Source organism: Chelon labrosus (genome assembly GCF_963514085.1).
Source record: "Chelon labrosus genome assembly, chromosome: 7".
In the NCBI taxonomy this organism is placed as follows: Eukaryota; Metazoa; Chordata; class Actinopteri; order Mugiliformes; family Mugilidae; genus Chelon; species Chelon labrosus.
The window spans coordinates 16,087,626-16,108,185 of NC_140343.1; the positions used below are offsets into that span (position 1 = coordinate 16,087,626).

The 20,560-nt window shown below is 42.1% G+C and overlaps 1 protein-coding gene across 1 annotated transcript; it reads left to right on the forward strand.

Moving 5' to 3' along the window:
• Positions 1–1,958: 1,958 nt before the first annotated feature.
• On the forward strand, positions 1,959–17,429 carry atp8b3 (ATPase phospholipid transporting 8B3). The gene is made up of 29 exons (XM_084549014.1): positions 1,959–2,479; positions 2,695–2,767; positions 3,057–3,115; positions 3,478–3,569; positions 3,684–3,797; positions 4,321–4,480; positions 4,862–5,099; positions 5,808–5,880; positions 6,041–6,111; positions 7,191–7,282; positions 7,371–7,529; positions 8,546–8,634; positions 8,723–8,916; positions 9,031–9,239; positions 10,277–10,308; positions 10,359–10,623; positions 10,839–11,027; positions 11,158–11,270; positions 11,625–11,792; positions 12,118–12,229; positions 12,358–12,433; positions 12,527–12,656; positions 14,630–14,816; positions 14,971–15,194; positions 15,287–15,370; positions 15,447–15,671; positions 15,856–15,994; positions 16,147–16,277; positions 17,019–17,429. Exons 3-29 carry the CDS (start codon positions 3,091–3,093, stop codon positions 17,205–17,207), a joined length of 3,780 nt encoding a protein of 1,259 aa, XP_084405140.1. The 5' UTR covers positions 1,959–2,479; positions 2,695–2,767; positions 3,057–3,090; the 3' UTR covers positions 17,208–17,429.
• The last annotated feature ends 3,131 nt before the right edge of the window (positions 17,430–20,560 follow it).

A 20,560-nucleotide genomic window follows, 5' to 3' on the forward strand; every position in this document is an offset into this window, starting at 1 on the left:
GTAGGCCCCTGAGAAATAAGAACATTGTTCCCACAGCACAGGGCTTTCTCACACTCACTATGCTGAAGATAGGGCTGGTCTGAGGATCACGCACTGCTGAGATCCTGTGAGATACAGAATAAGATGAGAACACACATTCTGACGTTAAGTGTAAATGTTTGGCCTGAGATAAATCGCAGAGAGATATTAAATATGTATGTTTTGCCAAATGTGGTTTTTATTGTCGGTATAAGATTTGTATAAAGTGGTAACTGTTAAAATAGATGTCGAGTGTAACTGACCCACCCACTTAATGTGCTCATTAATTCTCCGCTGTGTTGCAGTAAATAATAACTTAACACTTTATGCAATACAAATAATCATAACCATCAGCTATTACTGTCATTGCTGTTCGTTATGGTACACGTCTGACGTTCAGCGTCATGGTCGCTGCGGTGGACATTGCAGTGTTTAAACCGCTTTTGGTTTAGTAGTGCATGTTTCCATTTTGTATTGAACAAAATATGAGGAAGTTAAACTTGTCATCTCCTCTGCTTGTGTTTTGGCTGCTAAAACAGCAATAAAACTGTGAATCTTAACCAAGATTTTTTTTTTTTTGTGTATACCAGATGATGTCCTTATCAGCAGGTCAGTTCCCAGAATTAAAAACGTGTTAAAATTAGTAAGAAGTGTCACTGTTGTGCACATAGCTTGGTCTTTGCTTGCAGCTGGCCAATATACTGGTTTGAGTAATGTGAGATTATGGGAACCCACTGTTTTCCTGTTCCATTTGGTCATTTTATTATCTTTAACTGGTACAGGCAGCCTATGTTGTACCAAACGGTATATGGCGGATTCAATTTTTAATTTTGAGAATTTCGGATATGATTGTGTAAACATCCTTTGACTGGCATATCTGCTTATAACTTCCAGACATAATTGTATATTTTATTTGTCTGTTTATAGAAGAATGTGATATTGGATTCAATGGATTAACTTTATTTTTTAAATACCCTCTATAATCTGTAATATCCAAACGTTTCAAGACACTTGCCTGATCTTTGATCCAAGTCCCCAGGCGTGAAGAGAAGAATCACCTTTGTGTTAATGGTTGTGAGGTTTGTCAGACGCGTTGGCCAACGGTTAAACTGTGGGGGAAAAGTCTGGCCTATTGACTGTCATTTTTTTTTTTTTTTTTTGGAGGTCTGAGAGCACCCATGCCACACCACTGGCGCATCACCCTAACCACTGTGCAGCACAAACCAACTGTAAAAATAGATAGGAAAGATCGCCCTAGATATGCACGCGCACTCACATACAGACGCGTATAAGAAATAAGATATGCACACCTTCAGGTGTTGATGTGTGGCCTTTGTGGGGGCGACCTCACTTAAGGAAGAGAAATGAGACGAAGAGATATGAAACCACAAATACTACATTTAACTGACACTGAGTGAACATCAATTCAGTGAACTGCCTTTTGTTCAGAGCTGCCATTGTTTATGGAGTCACCCTTTTTGACCTTCAGCTGATGGTTAAACTGCAGTGGGTGCTCACCTCCACCAGGTGGCATTAGATTCATGAAGAAGGCAGAATGCTTGTTACAGAGACCTCAAACACAGGACAATAACAATGGACTTTTATTAGATTAGTTTTATATAAAAAATGAAAGGAAAATCCACACGTTTAATTCTACTGTTTGTTTTTGCATGCAAATGCAAGTAAAAAAAAAAGAGGTGCTCATTTATATCCTGGATACTTCTTGAAAGCACACTAATACACACTCTAGAAACTCGGGAAGCATAAATTAGACTGGAGGCGAGGCTTAATTTATATAACAAATGTTAAAGTTCAAGCATAATGAAAAGTCTTCAAGGTAAGGAACACCATACTGGGTGAGAAACGGATAAAGAAAAGCAGTAAGTGGGCCATGCATGCCTTGTCTGAAAGCAAAGTGTCACTGTCTTCACATACCTGTAAACCAATACTCCCACTGCAGCTGCAATGCAAAAGCGTCATTATGTTAATGTAACAATGACTTGCAGGAACACAAAGTTATTTAGGTTAGACCAAAAAAGAAAAATCACTCGGTATGTCTGGAATCCTGAGTAACCTAAGTTTGTGGTTTACTCCCAAAGTCTAAAAAATGTTTCGGTAGAAGATAAGACAAACTAAACAGTGATCTGATATGCTGGCCTTGGTGCACCTCCTCCATCACTCTTTCTTTCTTTCCCAGGTGTATTGGGATTACAGTCTGTGATGCCGGAGTCCTCACCTGGGGAAAGAGGAAGGTGGAGCCAGGGTCACGTTGCACCGGGATAAAGGATGCAGGTGGATGAATCGGATTTGTGTTATGAAAAGCAGCTGCAGAATGGTTATAAAAACAATGGCGTTAATCTCTCGCTGTGGTCGGTGGAACTTCGTGATTGATGGCTCTGCTATGTCAACTGGTAACGAGTGCTTTACAAGGACTCGAGGAGAGTAGCTGCAAACAGCGCAGGTAAATGCATGACTCCTACTGAATCATGTTAGTTATTTATGTGACAGTTCTTATGATTTATGTCAACAACAAAGTTATTATTCACAGCTGACAAATTCGGCTCACAAACTCGCAGTCACAACAGCTGGGTTAGGTTCACTCAAAGAGTTTGCATTCAGCATGACAGTCATACCTGCTGATTAATCTGTAATGACTTTGCTTTGGAAACGTTGCAGGATTCATGCAAATAATTGGATCTGAGCAGACTGGTTTCTCTCAACAGCTCCCAGCAAAGATTCATCTCTAAGAGTAAGTACATTTCTCAGAGTTTCATCATTTAGAAGACAAGCCCAGAGTTGCCTTCAGTTCACCGTAGTATAATTTTGTTTGTCGTAAAGTAGTTAATAGAGGATTGGTAAGCTCTGGGGAGTTGCAAGAGAGTTTGTTTAGAAAGACCACAGTGATTTATAGCCTTCTGTCTGTTGTGCTATGGTGTAGGTAAGCATGGTAACGCCGTGTAATGAGTTACTTGACTGATAAATGTATCAGAGTTGGGGGACATAAGCAGTCATGTCATTGTGTTTTCTACTTCATGTAGCAGAACCGGAGTCTATAAAAGTCTGCACAGCATCATGTCCAAGGAAACCGCTGACTCCGGTATGTACTTTGTGCTTACTCTTTATTTAACACGTTTTACCTCACTCGTCTTTATATATCAGTATCTTTCCGGTACCTTTCCTTTCACTTAAAAAGTACTTAATACCAACACATGATGTCAGTGTCGTATGTGTCAGCCTGCATATCTGGGTTAATTGGTTGGTTAGAAGGCATCACGTTCAGATGCTTATCAGAGTAATTCTGGCCTTCTGTGGAAACCAGAATCCCTTTGAGATATTAACAGAATTACACTACATACAACTGCTTAATTTGCATTCGTACACATCCATTGTTGAACTACTGCTGTTTGCTTGTGAAATTTATACTATATAATTGCGCGCAAACTGTGTCTTGGATCTAAGAGCCAGGTTTCACATGGGAGGTGAGAGCAAACAACCGCCACTACCACAAACAGAAGAAATTCTTTCTGTGCTTCCGCTGGGGGCGATACGCGGTGAGTCAGTCACGCATGTTTCTTTATTCACAGGTTAATGTGTTGATATGTATGTCCCCTGTGCTCCTCTCTGTTGCTCTTTAATTCTCTGTGGCTCTTTACATTGGTTGCTAGGACAATGTGGTGCGCAGCTACAAGTACTCCCCCCTGACTTTCCTTCCCCTGACGCTGTTTGAGCAGTTCCAACGAGCAGCCAATCTCTACTTCCTCCTCATGGTCGTGTTACAGGTCAGATGATTGTTAAGCAGTTCTCTCTCACTCTTTTCGTAGGCTTTTTTAGTTTTAGGTTCTTTTATGGCCTCAGGTATTGCATTTACTAGACTATTTTTTATTTTATTTTTTTTTTTTTTTTAAAACAGAATTTTAAATGCAGCCAGTGGTGCAAGGGGTAAACACATTAGTACTTAAAGTTACGGTTTGTGGGATAAATTAAGATGTGTGCACAATATGAAGTCACAAGTGTAATGCTTTCACATTACATCATCCTGTCTCTAAGAGTATTTGTGACACAGTCTGTGTGTAGAGTTGACTATAAATATTCTGTGTTTCTTCTCTGTATAAAAGTGGCTGGACAGAAAAACTTTGTCACATTTAATTTGTGCAGTTTGACACTTGCTTTGCTTTTTCTAGCGCTTCAGTCATTTTCCATATAATACTTGTGGAGGCGTTTTGCGTGTGTATATTAAAATAGTATATTTTAATATACATCATGTGTATATCATGTGTACTCACGCTTGCACGTGGTTCCCAGTGCGTCCCTGCCATCTCAGCCATACCGTGGTACATCACCATCATCCCGCTGATTGTTGTACTCTCTGTGAGAGGGATCAAAGACCTCGCCAACGATATAGTGAGACTACAAGTCATATCCCGGTGCTTGTTTCTTGGATTTTGGGTGGCATCATATCTGTGACCTGCCTGCTTGCTTACACACAGACACGCATGTTAAAATCAAATATATGGCCGGCCTCACGCATGCATTTATGCTCTTGGCACTTAAGCATGTGTGCACTCTTTTCTCTCCTTCATTGTCCTCATTGACTCCTTGTCCTCTACTCATTGACAAAACCAGTCATCCCAGTAGCATTAATTTTCTCTCCTATCATTAAAGCTTTTCCTTTTAAATGCAGGCGTGATGTTTTGCATGGAGAATTCTCTGGTTAAGTGCATCACTGAGTTACGGTCGTTAACAGCTCTGGGTGAAACGCTTGCTTGACCCCTCTCTATTGACTAATCATTTAGTGGAGGGTGTAAATCTCCCAGCTGGTGTCACTGTAGAGCCCCATAATGGCATTTCTCCTTTCTCCTCTCTCCTGTTCAACCTTTCATGGCCACTCTCACTCTCTCCCGTGCTCTCTGTCTATCACTCTTATCCTCCATCCTTCTCAACCCATCTCTATGTTTTTTCCTCATTCCCCTTTTCTCTCTTTCCACCCGTCTCCTTTCCCTCTGTCCGTCTCTGATCAAGGCGAGAAGACGCTCTGACTCTGAGATTAATTCCAGGCCCTGTGACGTACTCGTTTCTCAGAGGTGAGGACAAAGACAGTGTGTTATTCTCTCAGGAGTCAGCACATTTCCACTTTGAAACAGCCCTCTAATGAAACTCTAATGAAGTGTGAATGAGTGAATCCCTGGTTGGGCCCTTTGTGCATTAGAGCAGTGCAAAAAAAAAACAACAAAGCATTTTCTGCGTCTGTCAGAAAACGAGAACTATGACCAACCTCCTGATGACATCTCTTATCTCGAGATGTACTTTACTTGAGTCTCTCTCTGAGAATACTACCTTTATGATGTTATACTTTCCCCTAGAGACCACTAGACAGTAAAACTAATGTGTCACATTGTCACGGGCCTACAAAGTGGTAAATGCACAAACAACCAATAAAAATTGGAATTCATTGTTTTGTTCACCAGTAAACATTTTCTATAAAGCCCCCGCCAGACATTTTCTGCAAAATAAACACCTGGTATATTCACATAAATAATGAGATACTACTTCTGATCTTAATGTTTCTGATATTATCACAGTTAACAATTATAAACACGTTTTTAAAAAAAATAAAAAATTCTCTCCTGTTCTTTTTGTGTGTTTTTCTTTAAGTGTTGATTATCGATTGTGTTTTTAATGTGATATCAAACCAAACATTTTAATTGGGTTGTTATTTCCATATATTAACTTATATGAGAATACTTTTTTCTTTCCACAAATGTTCATTCCTCTAATGTTTCCTGTCTCAGTTTCAGCAGAGCACAGTGGAAAGATGTGCATGTGGGAGATGTGGTACGGATCCACAAAGACCAAACCATCCCTGTGAGCTTCTCATTTCATAAAGCACAATTATTATTTGCCATATATTTTGATATACGTCTGATTTGTCACATGATGAAATGAAATGAAATAACATAATAATATCTGCTTGTTTCCCACTGTCTGTTAAGTTTTTATATTTTCTGTTGGTCCATCCCTCCAGGCGGATCTTCTCCTACTGTGCAGTTCAGAGCCTCACAGTCTGTGTTACGTGGAGACAGCCGATATTGACGGGTGAGAAACACAACTAATCAATCTGTTCACTCTTTCTGATACATCAATATAATTGTACAAAATGGCATCAGTTCATTCATTCTATAACATTTATGTACGTATAAATGAATACACTTCATGATGATTATAGTAGCTATAGTGCAATTTCTAATTACATATAAGCACAAAAGAAAATCATGGACAGTTTATTTGCTTATAGGCAATGCATGTTAATGAAATCAGCATAAAAACACAGTGTGCAAAAATCCCAGATGCCCCTATAATTCACTTGGTCGAGCAGATGCCCCATAAACCGGGACCATAGTCCTCAACACAGCGGTGCTGATGTGATTCCAGCCTGCCAGCCTGTGCCCTTTGCTGCTTGTTGTCCCATTACTTCCTGTCTCTCTTCACTATAAAATAAAGACTGAAAAAGAAACTTAAAAAAACAAAAAGAAAATTGCTAATTCACATCGGCCGGGCCTTTGACATGTCTGGAGTGCTCTTGTTGCTATGGTAATTATTGACGTGCACTATCCATTAGCCTACGTTTTGGACCGCCACAATTTAGAAGAAGTAACAGATGTGAACTGGCCTTGATATTAAACTTATAAAGACAGTAAGACTTAAATCTTTATCGGGCAGGAACCATATTTGGTGGCTTCCACACACATTGTAAATTGCGTCCCCGTGGCTCTCGGTGAGATCGTTTAGCATGTGGTTTACACCCAGCCAATCAGCGAAGTGCAGGTTAAACGTGGTCTGCAAGGTCCACCGCTGAATGAACGGCTTTATTAGGTACCAAGAAGAAGTGGCCTCATGTTGTCTGATCTGATAATGTGTATGTTGACAAGTGTCTGAATCAGCACTTGTGTTCTAATGGTCTGAATACATGTTTACATTTTTTTGCCACCACGAGGGGAAGGCACGGTAACTACTTATGCCCTACAATAACACTCTAGGGTTTAAATTTTGAATTTCCAAGTATTCCAGTGAGTGCCCTATGAAGGGTTAGACAAACTGTCCGTCTTCTTAACTACTGAGAGTGAGTCAGAGGCGTTAACTATAAAGCTTCAGTAACCTTTTTGTCCTTCATACAGAGAGACCAACCTCAAGTACCGGCAGGCACTCGGTGCTACGCACGATGAGCTGACCTCTCACCCCTCAGAAGAAGCCCTTGGTGCCTTTGATGGTGAATGAATGTTTTCAATTTTGTTTTTTGTTTCATCAAATTACACTCCTGTCAAAAGTAAGAGTGAATATAAACTCATATTCGGCAGGTGTTGTGCTCTGTGAGGAACCCAACAACCGCCTGTACACCTTCAGAGGTCAGCTGCAGTGGCGAGGAGAGTGTCTTCTCCTGGAAAACGAGCACATCCTCCTGAGGGGGACAGTCCTACGCAACACAGACTTTGCCTACGGCCTGGCCATATACACCGGTACTGTGAGAAGAATGAATTCATTTTAGAGATGCAGATATGACCGTGGGTTTCTGTTGAATTTCTATGAGGGAGAGAGGGACGTAAAGATGCAGTTTTGTTCATAGAATTTGTACCAGCCGATGTCAGACTGTTCTGTTGAGTGTAAAACGATAAAGTGTTGGTATATACAGTATATATACAGAATATACACTATATACAGTGTGGCACGGTGTCTCATAGAGGCGTATGATAACAGATTAAACTATTACAAAAGGTTTTAAGACCACCTATCCTCAAGACACCTTGTACTCTGGCCTCCACTCACTTCAATGACAGTTTTTATTATGTGGAATATAGTCTGCTGCTAATTATGGCACTAAGTACTTAACTCTTGATGCTGCATAAACGCAGATTTCAGGCTCCTTCTGGCTTTTAAGTGATCATTGATCGGATGTTACCGGACCAGGCAGAAGTGTCATGGATCTCAAAGCTATGACCCTTTCAGTTCTGGTGAAGCGGATCAATAGATCAAATTCTTCCAGAGATGGGTTTTAAACCATTCATCAGAAACTGGCGACTGGTGTGACCCCAGTTCAGGCCGATTATAACTCTAATCAACCTCACACTTAGACAAAGCGTATGTTAATTAAGCACGATCAAAGTTGACACATTACTGTTGTTGTAGGAGTAAGTTGGAATCAGTTTTCTGCCCTTGGATGGCTTTGTCATTTATGCACATGAAGTTCAACAGATTTCAGCAGTTTATGTGAGATTGAGACAACATCACCAGAAAACATAATGTGATACTTTATTGATCCCTGTAAGGAAAATTCTCTTTTCCCCTGACCTCTCGGCGCCAGGGTCAGACACCCCGGGAGCTAGAAGGGATTCAGCATCTCGCTCAAGGGCATGTCAGCCGAAACTTGCTGACATGAGGGCTTGAACTGTCACCCTCTGGCTGCAGGATGGTCCTCTGACTCACTTGGCCGGGCCGCCACAGCGGTAGCATCTGATCATTGTCTGTTTTATGCCAGGCGCGGACACGAAGATCCTGAGAAACTGCGGGAAGCTGAGAGTGAAGAAGACTCGGATGGAGAAAGTTTTCAACAAAGTGGTGATCGGGGTGAGCGGGTAAAGGGCATGGGGATGATGAGCATGAACCACTATTTGAAGAAGTTGTAAACGTGTGTGTCTATACTCTGGATTTCTAGATAGTCCTGTCTGTGCTGCTGACAGCTATGCTCCTTGCCATTGGCGGTGGCGTGTTCTCGAGTCAGGTCATGAGCCCGTCATGGTTTCTGCAGGCTCTGGTGGTTGACGGCAATCCAGCCTACACCGGATTCCTTGTCAACTGGAGCTACATCATCCTTCTCAGCCCAGCCATGCCCATATCACTCTACATCTCGTTAGTTCCATCTACAATACTGCAGTCATTTCTGGGTGGTTGAAAAAGGAAGAAAATCACCTGTGTGTATATTGTGCTACTATGTATGTATGTTTGTATGCTGTGTTTCTGCAGATTTGAGCTGGTCCACACAGTCCACAGCTTGTTTATTGGTTGGGATTTGGAGATGTATTGGCAGCAAACAGACAGACCGGCCCAGGCCAGGAATACGTCACTGAATGAGGAGCTCGGCCAAGTGGGATACCTGCTGAGTGACAAAACTGGGACACTGACCCAGAATCGCCTGCTCTTCAGACAATGCTGCATAGCGGGGGAGATTTATGGTAACAGTAGTAACCAGGTCATTCTATGACAGGTTGCTGATCAAAAACATGTCTTTGTAAAATTATTTCCTACACAAAAGCTAATTTGTTTTTTTTATTCGATGTTTTAATTTTCCAGTTTAAAAAACACGATGACAACACAGTATTGATATATTTTTTTTCCACCACGTCTTCCAGTCGCAACGCAGTGACATCAACTTAAGAAATGTGTTGACTTCAATTCAACTATCATCTCTATTTGTTTATGTTGTTCCAACAACACAAATTGTCTTGAGATGCTTCGTAGAAAACCAAGCCTGAACCCCCCAGAGCAAGCACCACGGTGACAGCGGCAAGGAAAACTCGAGATGTCCGTTTGTGTAATGCCAAGACAAAATGTTTTGACTTGCTCTTCTTGTTTTGTAAAAATGTTTCAGTGAATTTCAGGAGGTACTCACAAAGTATAACACTGTAAAATTGTTAGTAATTCCAAAGTTGAAAAATTGGGAACATGTTGAGTATTTATCCATCTAAATGTGAAAGACGCACTGAGACGATAGGTCATTGAGACTATAAAGTAAAGATGTAAATAATTTCCTCCTTTTCAACCAGACTGTATTCACATTCGTGCTCCCTTTACAGTTTTGCAACTATTTGTCCCAACGCTGCAACCTGTGCCCAAGAATGTGCGGAGTAACAACACTGCAGCTTCCTTGACTTATGTAACGAAGTTTGATAATGACCTGGAAGCAACGTTTCCTCGGAGGCTCACAGTGGAACAAAGATTGCTCTGGGGAGGCAACCTCACATAAATGCTTGATGAATCTGATTTTTGAGAAAGACAACCGCAGACACGCTCACATACAACAGTCCTATAGATGTCTGCTAAATATTTAAACTGTAATTAACACCTTGTCAGAATCCAGTCAACAACATGTTGTTTGTCTGAGCCACTTCCTGGTTCAGCATGTATGTCTGCTTGCTTTCCTTCTTGTGTTTGTTCTAATAATGTACCCGTACTCCTTCATTAAATATAATAATGTCAACTGCTTTCATAGGGGATGCATCAGTCAAGGCAGAGGATGTAGAGGTATCATATAATTCCACTCCAGTCTACATCTTTGAGCTCTGTTTTGCTCTTTCTCCTCCTCTGTCTCGTATATTTCCAACCTATATTATGTCCTGCATGGTATAATGTCATTGCACACTAATATTTTGTGCACGATGTTCTTGCTTTTCTTTGTTCAGCCCATGAATTTAAGCTGGAATCCGTTCTCCCGCGGCGGCCTTTTCATGTCAGCCCCCAGCCTCGTGGAGAGGCTCAGAGGACAGCAGTGTCCCGTGAGCAGACAGTTCCTCTCTGCGCTGGCTTTATGTCATACGGTTATGGCTGAGTGGAAGGAAGGTGTGTGTTTTGTGTGTCTCACTGTGCTGTCAGCGAACCGAGCCAACCTCAGCTATGATATTTGATGTATTTTGTGATTTATTATGTTTCTTTTTGGTTGACTGTGGTACAGGTAAAGGTCATCATCAGTAATTCACTTACATATGCAATCACTGCTATTCTGAACAAAAGGTTTTTTAGGAATAACATGTTGTGTATTGGCCACATATCCCCAGAGACCCCAGTTTATCAGGCGGCATCCCCAGATGAGGAGGCTCTTGTTGGTGCCGCCAGGGAGCTGGGCTGGGTCTTCCTTTCCAGGACGCGAGATTTTATTGTCATCTCTGAGCTGGGCGTCACTCGCCAATATCAGCTACTGGCTCTGCTGGACTTTACCAGCAAGAGGAGACGCATGTCTGTGCTGGGTGAGAGTAACCCTGTGAACACACACAAATATAATATCTCTTCTTTTCTCAGTGGATCAGCTGAAATGATCTCTTGTCATCTCTCATAAATCCACTTATGTCCTTACTGCCTTTATGTTTTTTATTTCAGTGCGGGAGCCAGAGGGTGGGTTAAAACTATACTGCAAAGGGGCAGATATAGTGATACTGGAGAGACTGCAGAGGGACTGTCCACACCAGGAAAGTACTGAAAGAGCTCTGCAGGTAAAGTACTGAAGCAGGCTGTCTCCTGTCATCATGCTAAGCTTTTTTACTCAGTGTACAACATGTTCCATCGTTGTTATCAGCTGTCTGATCATTAAGGTTTCCTCACACTCTATTGACAGCCGTGAAAGATCTGTTAAAAGTTTTTGATCTATGATCGATAGTGTTTTCATGAAAGGTTCAGGCCAGTCGTCTAATGCTCAGTCCTACCGAGACAGCTGAGGCATCCCTGTCATGACTGAAATGTTTATCTTGTCTTTCCCTTTCCGTCGATTGTTCAGTTCTGCCTGAAAGATCGCTCTCGGTAAATGATGTGCAGCCTATCAAAAACCCTGTTAACTTATCTTCTGTCAGTTGTTTGCCGAGGCCTGTCTGAGGACACTGTGTGTTGCGGTTCGATCTGTTCCTGAGGCATCATGGGAGCAGTGGAGTAAAACTCTAACCCAGTCTGCTACCATGGCGACCTGCGACCGTGACACACTGCTGGAAAAGCTGTATGATGAGATGGAGGAAGACCTGCAGGTGGACTCTTCCTCAATGTGATTTTATATGGTTAATGTTTAACCTCTCTTTAAAGTGGGGTCTCTGATCGCTGACACAGCTTGGCATAAACTGAAAACTCATTAAATCCAGCTCATGATCAAAGATTTCTGCCCTTTCCTTTTCCATAAATAAGGTTTTGTGTGCGTCAAGCACAACATAGGCCTTTAAAAAAAAAAGATTCACATTTTCCGATACCGAAACTGTGATTGAATCATTTCTCATATTGAGACTGAACTTGTTTGTTGTACTACTATGTAATAAAGTGAATATCTTATGTAAGTGCTAAAAAGAAATGCTATCTTAGCTTCTGGGGGTGACGGCAATAGAGGATCGGCTCCAGGAGGGTGTCCCTGAGACTATTGCTCTTCTTCAAGAGGCTGGGCTTAAAGTATGGGTACTGACTGGAGACAAAAAAGGTATTGTGACATGCTGTAGCAGGAGGAGGGAATGGCTCCATTTTGAATGATTCGCTGTAGCAACATGAAAACAAAGCATCACTGTGTACCCCCCACTCCCACCCCTCCTTCTTTCCCTGTGCTTGTAGAGACGGCAGTGAATATTGGATATTCTTGCAAATTACTGGACCCTGATGCCAGATTACTGGAATGGCAGGAGCTGAAGTTAGTAATGATAAAAATAAACAAATGCACACAAACACACACACATGCACCTTCACTCAGTCCCATTGATCTCTTGTTTGTTTCCCCCCACAGACAGATACTCCAATCCCCAGACCCACAGGTCAGTTTCGTCAAGGCCAGACAGACAGAGCTGTGGGCTGTAGACAAGGAGATGGCTGGAGCTTCAGCGAAGACTTCTGTGGTCCTTACCGGACCTGAGCTGGTAAACACCAGCCTGTACACTAATTAGATAACTTAACTTCTAGATAAAAAAAATTGTCAAAAAATCTTTTTGCATTAGCGCATGATCTGGTTTCATGAGAAGTTATGTTGTTTTTTAAGAGATAAAGATAGGTCAGTGGAGAGCAGAAATACACAACAACCCCCTACGGTAAGGTACAGGAATTAAATTAGACTTAGACAGACTTTATTTGTCATTTAGATTTCCATCAAAATGAAATTTCGGTGCAATGGCTCAGAGTACAGCAGGAATAGTGAACAGAAACGGTATATACAATTTACAGGAACGGTATATACGAAATAGAATAAATATACATATAAAAAGCTTAAAAATGTAGATAAATATTATTGCACATTTTAATTGCAGGGTAATGGGAGTGGGTGGCTTGTAGACAGTAAGTGCTTTTATTATTATTATCATTATTATTAAATAATAACTGAATAAAGATTCCTTCAGAGACTATTCCAGATGCTGCTGTGCCATACGTCAATCGTTGCCAAGGGCAACAATAATTGTTTATGGGTTGTTTGTATATTGCTGTGTCCTGTCCTCAGAGTTTGTTGTTCACTCATTAAGGAAGGACTAATTAGATTCTGATGATCGAAAGGTAAACTTCACTGTGACCTCACAAATGACAGCATTTCCCACAAACGGGGTGAAATGAAAGTTGATGTTTTATGTCCAAAGGGACAACAGTCAACTGATTGTGACATCCTAATGTTTTACTAAAACGTATTTTTTTTATATTTCCAATCTAAATATAGGGACGGAAGGGGATATGGCAACCGTATGTCATATTTGGTCAGATTTTGAATTAATGACACTGATTATGAGGCAGCACTGTGAAACTATGGTGTTTGTTCTGCCGGGCTGAAGATGTTTTAGGATTTGTAGCTTCTTTGCATCAATATCCATATTTAAAGCTACTGTCATGGCTACGGCTTTTAGGGCGTTTTGATCAACAGGGAAATTATTGTGCACGCTCAAGTTCTGTCCAGGTACCACAGAACAAACTGACCTGTAGAGAACCTATGCAGAACTGGTTCCACACTCCAGCCTCGTAGGTGGCTTTATCCTGATTAAACCTGGCCTTTGCTAAGTGTTCAGCAAATTCTGCATGCAATTTTCCTTTTCCGAGTAGAGCTTTTGGCCTTCTGCAGAAGTTCAGCAATGTCCATGTTGACATTAAACGCTGCGTTTCTTCAGACAGACAGGGAACATTTTACTTCTTTGTTTTCCGCCGGATTCGTGTCATGATTCCCGTTCTGGTCTGACTGGCACCCAGTTCTGGCTATAAACTAATATTTTACATTACAAACCAACCTGTTTGTGCTGGAAAAGCCCAGAGCTGCATTCATAAACAAGAACATAACCTTTTTGAGCATAAAGCTCTATATTCGTATTAGAGTTTGACTCTCTTTTGCTGTCTTACAAACTTAAACAACAACTTTAAAGCTTACAGCAAGGTTCAGTCAGTTTTATTTGTACAGTATATCCTTATATAATAAATCAAACCTCAAGTCATCGCTGCATATTTTATGTCTGTCTAGACAGACATAGATGTAAATTGAGATGGAGACAACCCAATAATTCTAATATTAGAATTTTCCTAGTATGACCTCAACCGCACTTGAATACGTTATTTTTTGCCAGTGTAGCTTGTTTTATCGTTTTACCCAACTTCACCCACCAACCATTCCTACATAAAACTGCTCTTAACAAGGTCTATGGATTTTCTTGAGCAACCCAGTCAGGAGACATTTTTGAAATGCATTCCTCTGGTGCTTTGTGCACCACAATGCCAATTACTTCTTCTAACCTTAAGCCTAACTCTGCAAATCACACCAAAACAAAAATCTAGATGTATAATTAGCACTACAAGCCAGAGGGAAAACATGTTTATTTGATTTTAGGGTGAACCTTAACTGAGCAGTTTGATGCCGTTTTTTTCCCAGGCGGAGTTTGACCAGAGACCAGAGTGGGGGGCCACTTTCATGAGCATAGCAGACCACTGTCAGTCGGTGCTATGCTGCCGTGTGACACCTGCACAGAAGGCAGATATCGTCACACTGGTCAGGAAACATACCAGCTCGGTCACTATGTCCATTGGTGATGGAGCCAATGACGTAAACATGATTAAGAGTAAGTCATGTAAACTGAAAATATCACAGAGTAAATGATTGTTCTGAAGTGTAAATCAAATGGTTTTAATATGAATCAATGCATCAGTCTATTATGAATCTAATCTATTATAAAATGTTTTCACATTTTGATCCGTGTTCTTTCTCAACACCAGCGGCTCATATTGGAGTGGGACTGGCAGGAGTGGAGGGAGGTCAGGCGGTACAGAATGCAGACTTTGCGTTCTCTCAGTTCAGGTTTCTGCAGAGACTGCTTCTAGTCCACGGCCGCTGGTCCTATCGCCGCATTTCCCTCTTCCTGCGCTACTTCCTGTATAAGACTTGTGGTTTTGCTCTTGTGCACATATGGTTTGGTTTCTTCAATGGCTTCAGTGCTCAGGTTAGAGACACGTGGAAATGACATAAAGTCACGTTATATGCTGAACGTAGAGAAAACTTTCAGCCCCTCTCCAATGTTTATGTCTCTTGCAGACTTTGTATGAGACATGGTTCATAGCCCTCTACACTGTCTTCTACACAGCAGCCCCAGTTATGTGCATTGCCATTTTTGAACAGGTGAGGTCTTTATTAACTGGTGCATCAGGTAAAGATGAACGCTATGATGGGATGAGCCCTCCTTTTTGTGTTGCAGGACGTGAGTGCAGAAAGCAGCCTGAAACTGCCTGAGTTGTACAAGTACGGACAGAGGCAGGAGCGTTCCACGTACATGGCGTTGTCCTGGTCGCTCCTGTATGCCGTCTACACATCCCTCATTCTCTTCTTCATCCCGTTTGGAGTTTTCTACAACACAGCCTTTGACTACCACACCATGGCGGTCACGGTCTCTATGGCGGCTACGTTTGCTGCCACCATTGAGGTCAGGAACACTTTTTAATGTATGCAAGTGAAAGATACTCAGCTGTTTATGATATTTCGTCATGTAAATACACACACAAACATTATCTGTGAACCACTTTCATAGTCATAGTTAGGTATTGATGTATCACAGAGATGTTTAATGCATACCATTGTCCGCTAACAGCAGTGTTTCTGTTTGTCAGGTCGTGCTGCTGACCAGATACTGGACGAAGTTCAATGTTGCAGCTTTGTGTGTCTCTTTTTTGATGTTCTTCATCTGTACCAGGATCACCCACGGCAGCCGCCTGTTTCAGAGATCACCCAACGACTATTTCTTCGTCGGTAATGATGGAGACAAATAAAATCCACTGCAGCCACACGATGGTCCAATTCAGCGGTCATTTAATGTTGTTATCTGTTGGTCCTGACGAAAACAGGGATCCGTCATTATTCACGTGAACAGGTTTGATTTCCTTGTGTCTTCTTTTCCTCAGGTGTGTCTGATAAGGCCTTCATCGATCCACTCGTGTGGCTCACGGCTCTGCTCACTTCGTGGACGGCTGTTTTGCCCTCAATGACCAGTCATGCCATCTGTGTCATTCTCGCCCACCTTGACAATCACAAGGTAAGACATCTTAGAGTGTGTATGAAATGAAGAGATCCACCAGAAATGGACAATAGGATTAAATGAATACACCAATCAGCCACAACATTAAAACCACTGACAGGAGAACTAACATTGATCATCTTGTGACAATACAATGTTCTGCTCTGAGACTTTTGGACCTGGCATTCATGTGGATGTTACTTAGACATATAGCACCCACCCCATAGCAATGACACTCTTGATGGCAGCAGCCATCCCCAGCAGGATGCAGCCTGACACAGGCACACACAAGCAAAAACGGACCTAGACCTTGACCTGGCCTCCAAATTCACTAGATCCCAAACTGATCAAGTGTCTGTAGGATGATCCACAGAGGCCCCTCCCCTCAACCCATAGAACCCAATGGCCCCCCACTAACAACATCCTGTATCCAGACACCACAGGACACCCTCAGAAAGTCCATGTCCATTCTCTGATGAGTCAGAACTGTTTTGGAGGCACAAGGGAGACCTACACAATATTTGGAAGGTGGTCATAATGTTATGCCTGATTGGTGTAAATGTTTACCTCAATAAAGATTCTCGGTCATCCATCATGGTGAGTCTAAAACAAAGCTCAAACAACAGAAATATCTTCAAGAAACTTCTTTGTTTTAGATGAATTAAATGCGTATCTCTGGGCCTGAAATGCCAGGCCTGAAACGATTTACCCGTACCATTGGAGTTTGATAGATGTCATTGCCAACTTGCTGTGATCTAGGTCCACAGCGTAGCCCCGCAGCCCGTAGAACTGAGGTCACAGTTCAGGAGAGGGACGTCTCGCCGCCGTTCGTCCTATGCCGTCTCTCAGGGAGCCGGGCCCGGACGCCTCATCACCTCAGCGACCTGCCGCACAACACTGCCAGTGGATGAGAAGGTGACTGCAAGTAGTAAACCCACTGACTCATAGGGCCAGTCTAAATGGTGTGGGAACAATGACTAATCCATTTATACTTCTATGCTGAAAATATGTCATCCTGATTGTTGCTTTAATATAGAAATGAAAAGATTACACATTATGTTTCTGTATTTTCAACATGTTTTTGCAGGTATGTAGTATATAGTGGAACGGTCACTCTATTGTATGCCTACTATTTTTCAATAAACTAAAAGATTTGATATCCACAATATATCATTCATCGTAAATCTGGTTTGTTACCTTTCCACCGACAGGCTTCCTTTGTTTGGACGCCTCTCATCTTTGTTGTGTGAGACTTTTGTGGTAGAAATCAAATTTCCATCGGCGCAGGTCACAGGGGATTTCCTTTGAAGATCAATCCAAACACAATAAACCGACAGCACCGCTTTGTTTTACAATTGTTTTATTTGTTAATTTATTTCAAAACACGCAATTTACCCATATTATCCTTTTAAGTTTTTATTTTTCTGTAACAGTTATTACTCAGATTTTTTTCCTTCTCAAAAGTCTCAACTAGAGTGAAACAAAAAGTCCTCCACAGGCTCTCCGGCTTCTGCAGTGGGAGGAGGGAAAAGAGGCTTTCTGATCAGACGTGAGCGGGTTTGATCCCTCGTTTCTGTGTGGGTGGAGGTGTTTGTGTGCGTGTGTGTGTGTTTGTGAAAGGTTTACACCAGGGTATGTGAATGTGTGTGCATGTGTGTGTGTGTGTTTAAGTGCAATATGTGGAATGTCCACACGGCCGGTGAATCGCAGGACCCGTAGAGCAGCCCGGAGAGCTGAACATTGTCTTCTAGGTTTGGCAGCCGGATTGTCGTACCTCTGATTTCATCTTTGGTTTCAGCAAACACTCTCAAAAGGCAGACTCACCCTCTCTCTCTCTAACATGTGCCTGTGTCTGTTTGTGTGTCTGTCTGTTCGAGTGCAATATAAGCCACCATCTCCAGACAACTTTGTAAACTCAAGTAAGTACAATGTAAGTGTCTTTGCATTGATTGTGGCCCTTCCTTGGCGCTGGGGACAAAGACAGTCGAACATTGTAGAGCAATGGAGCCATGAGCGGGGAGGATCAGCTTGCAAGCATCAACATGGACTCCATTTTGATGTCAGTGGCAGTTTGGGGCATTCATGTAAAGCTGTATGACATCAGTCGAGTGAAACACAGGGCGCTGTAGTGCTCCTCTCTCCCCAGCCACTCTCTAGCATACCTCGAGTGACTGGGGTTTGCTCCGCCTACACTGGGCTCATGAGATGGGTGGGTCAGTGGTCGGGCGGGGAGGGAGAAAAGATCATGGAGGTCAAAGTGGGAGTGTTTAAATGCTGAGGGGAGGGAAAGGGGGTTGAGGGTTATACACTCTGACCCAGCAGCAACGATTAAGATTGGGGGGGTCAGGTGTTTGCATAGTTCTCTGTGCAAAAGCCACCAACCGGAGCCATTTTTTATTCCTCGCGGCTGGTTACATCATCATTAGATTAGCAGGAAATCATGGCAGGTGATGGGAATCATGGACTTTGCACCACTTTTTTTTTTTTTTTTTGGTACTCCTCCGTTGCACTACTAGGAGGCAGGAGGAGAAGCGGAGTGACAGAGGATGGAGGTGCGGATTTAAAATGCCTAATGAGTGTATGGTGTCGAGCTCGAGCCTGAGATGGTGGTGACAGATGAGCAAGGGGTGGTGGTGGTGGTCTGGCAGTCGGGCACTACAGCTTGTCAAGATTCAGAGAGCCTCTTTTCCCACGATTTTTGTTCTTCCGTCCTCCCCTTCCTCCTCCCCACTGGCCTGCCCTCTCTCTACCTTTTTTCTTGTTTTGAAACTGATTGTCTTCTACCATCACAAAGACACTTGGTTCTGATTGATTAACAGGTAACAGAAGAGGGAGAGCACAGTGTGACTGGGGGTGTCCACTTCAGTCCCACGGGCAGCCCGTTTCGCCCCACAGAGAAACGACAAGCATATGCTGTTTGACAGCAAACGCCGACGGCGTTTCAGGCTGGACGACCGGCTGCCACGTGGTACTGCGGTTGGTTGGTCAGTAAGAAATGGTTTCAAATTTTTGCATGACAAATATTGCAACCCATAGCAAAGGAACATAAAATAGAAAACACTTTGTCTTCCACATAGGTACAAATGAACACATATACACAGATTGAAGAAAAGCATGTAGACAGACATACAGGTATATTCAAAGCCGCTCAGGCCTGCGTGTGTCCCTCTGATTAACTCCAAGTAAACAGCCCGTCTTTGGAAAAGCAAGACACACCTTTCAGGACCCGAGCGGGGACCACAAGCTGAGGAATGAAGATTGAATGCTATTGATTGGGAGGAGAGGAGTTTGACCTCCCCCAGCACACACTGCCCCCTACTGTCTGGATTTATATACATCAAAGAAACATGGGGAAAGGGGAAGGGTTGCAACAACACATGCACACAACCAGTGAATCCAACAGTGACGGAAATTCTAAAAACAAGGACCCCTCCAATGCCTACAACCCAAATCCTCCCACCCTTTTTTTTTTTTGTTGTTTATTTTGATAACCAAAATAATCCCCATCCCTCCTCCACCCACTCCCAAGTCTTTCCATCCTCCTCCTCTCCCCACAAAATCACAGGTCATTCCTGTTGGTTTCTATACAGTTATACAATATCCATGCACAAAAGAAAAAAGCGCACCTTCTTCTCAACAGGAGGTGCTGGTCTTTAATATTCTAAGAACATCAGGAGCACTTGAACACACCCAGGAACCTTCGAAAGTAACTGTGAATTTTTTTTTTTTGTTGTTTTTTTTTTGTTTGTTTTTTCAGAGAAAAGACAACTTAAAGGCAGAAGAAAGCTAACAATGAATATAAGGTTATTCCTCCTTTGGTTTAACATCAAATTTTTGGTTTATAATTCAGCCCAAATCATATTTTCATCATTTCTTTCATTTTTTTGTTTCTACTTTTTTTTCTTTTTCTTTTTTTTAACCCCCTCTTTGAATGTACCCGCGTGCGAGAGAGCTTCGAGCTTCGAGCTAAACATCTACGGCGAATAGCTCGCGCCCCTCTCTCTGTGTAATAGCCTTCCGTCGCTTCTTTTCTCGTGTAACCCTCCACAGAAACATTCACAATGTCTTTTCCTTTATGAAAACAGTTAAGTACATGCCGTAGCAAAAACAAACAGGAGAACGTACGAGAAAAATAAGCAAACAAATAAAAGGAATTTAACAGTATAAAGCTTCAAGTCACAAGTTCCAAAACTAACTATCATAGTATCATAGTTTCATAATCATTGTTATCATTAGCAGTATTATTTTCAGTTTAAATTACATAAAGTTTACATGAAAGGTTTTTGAGGTATTTCAGAATT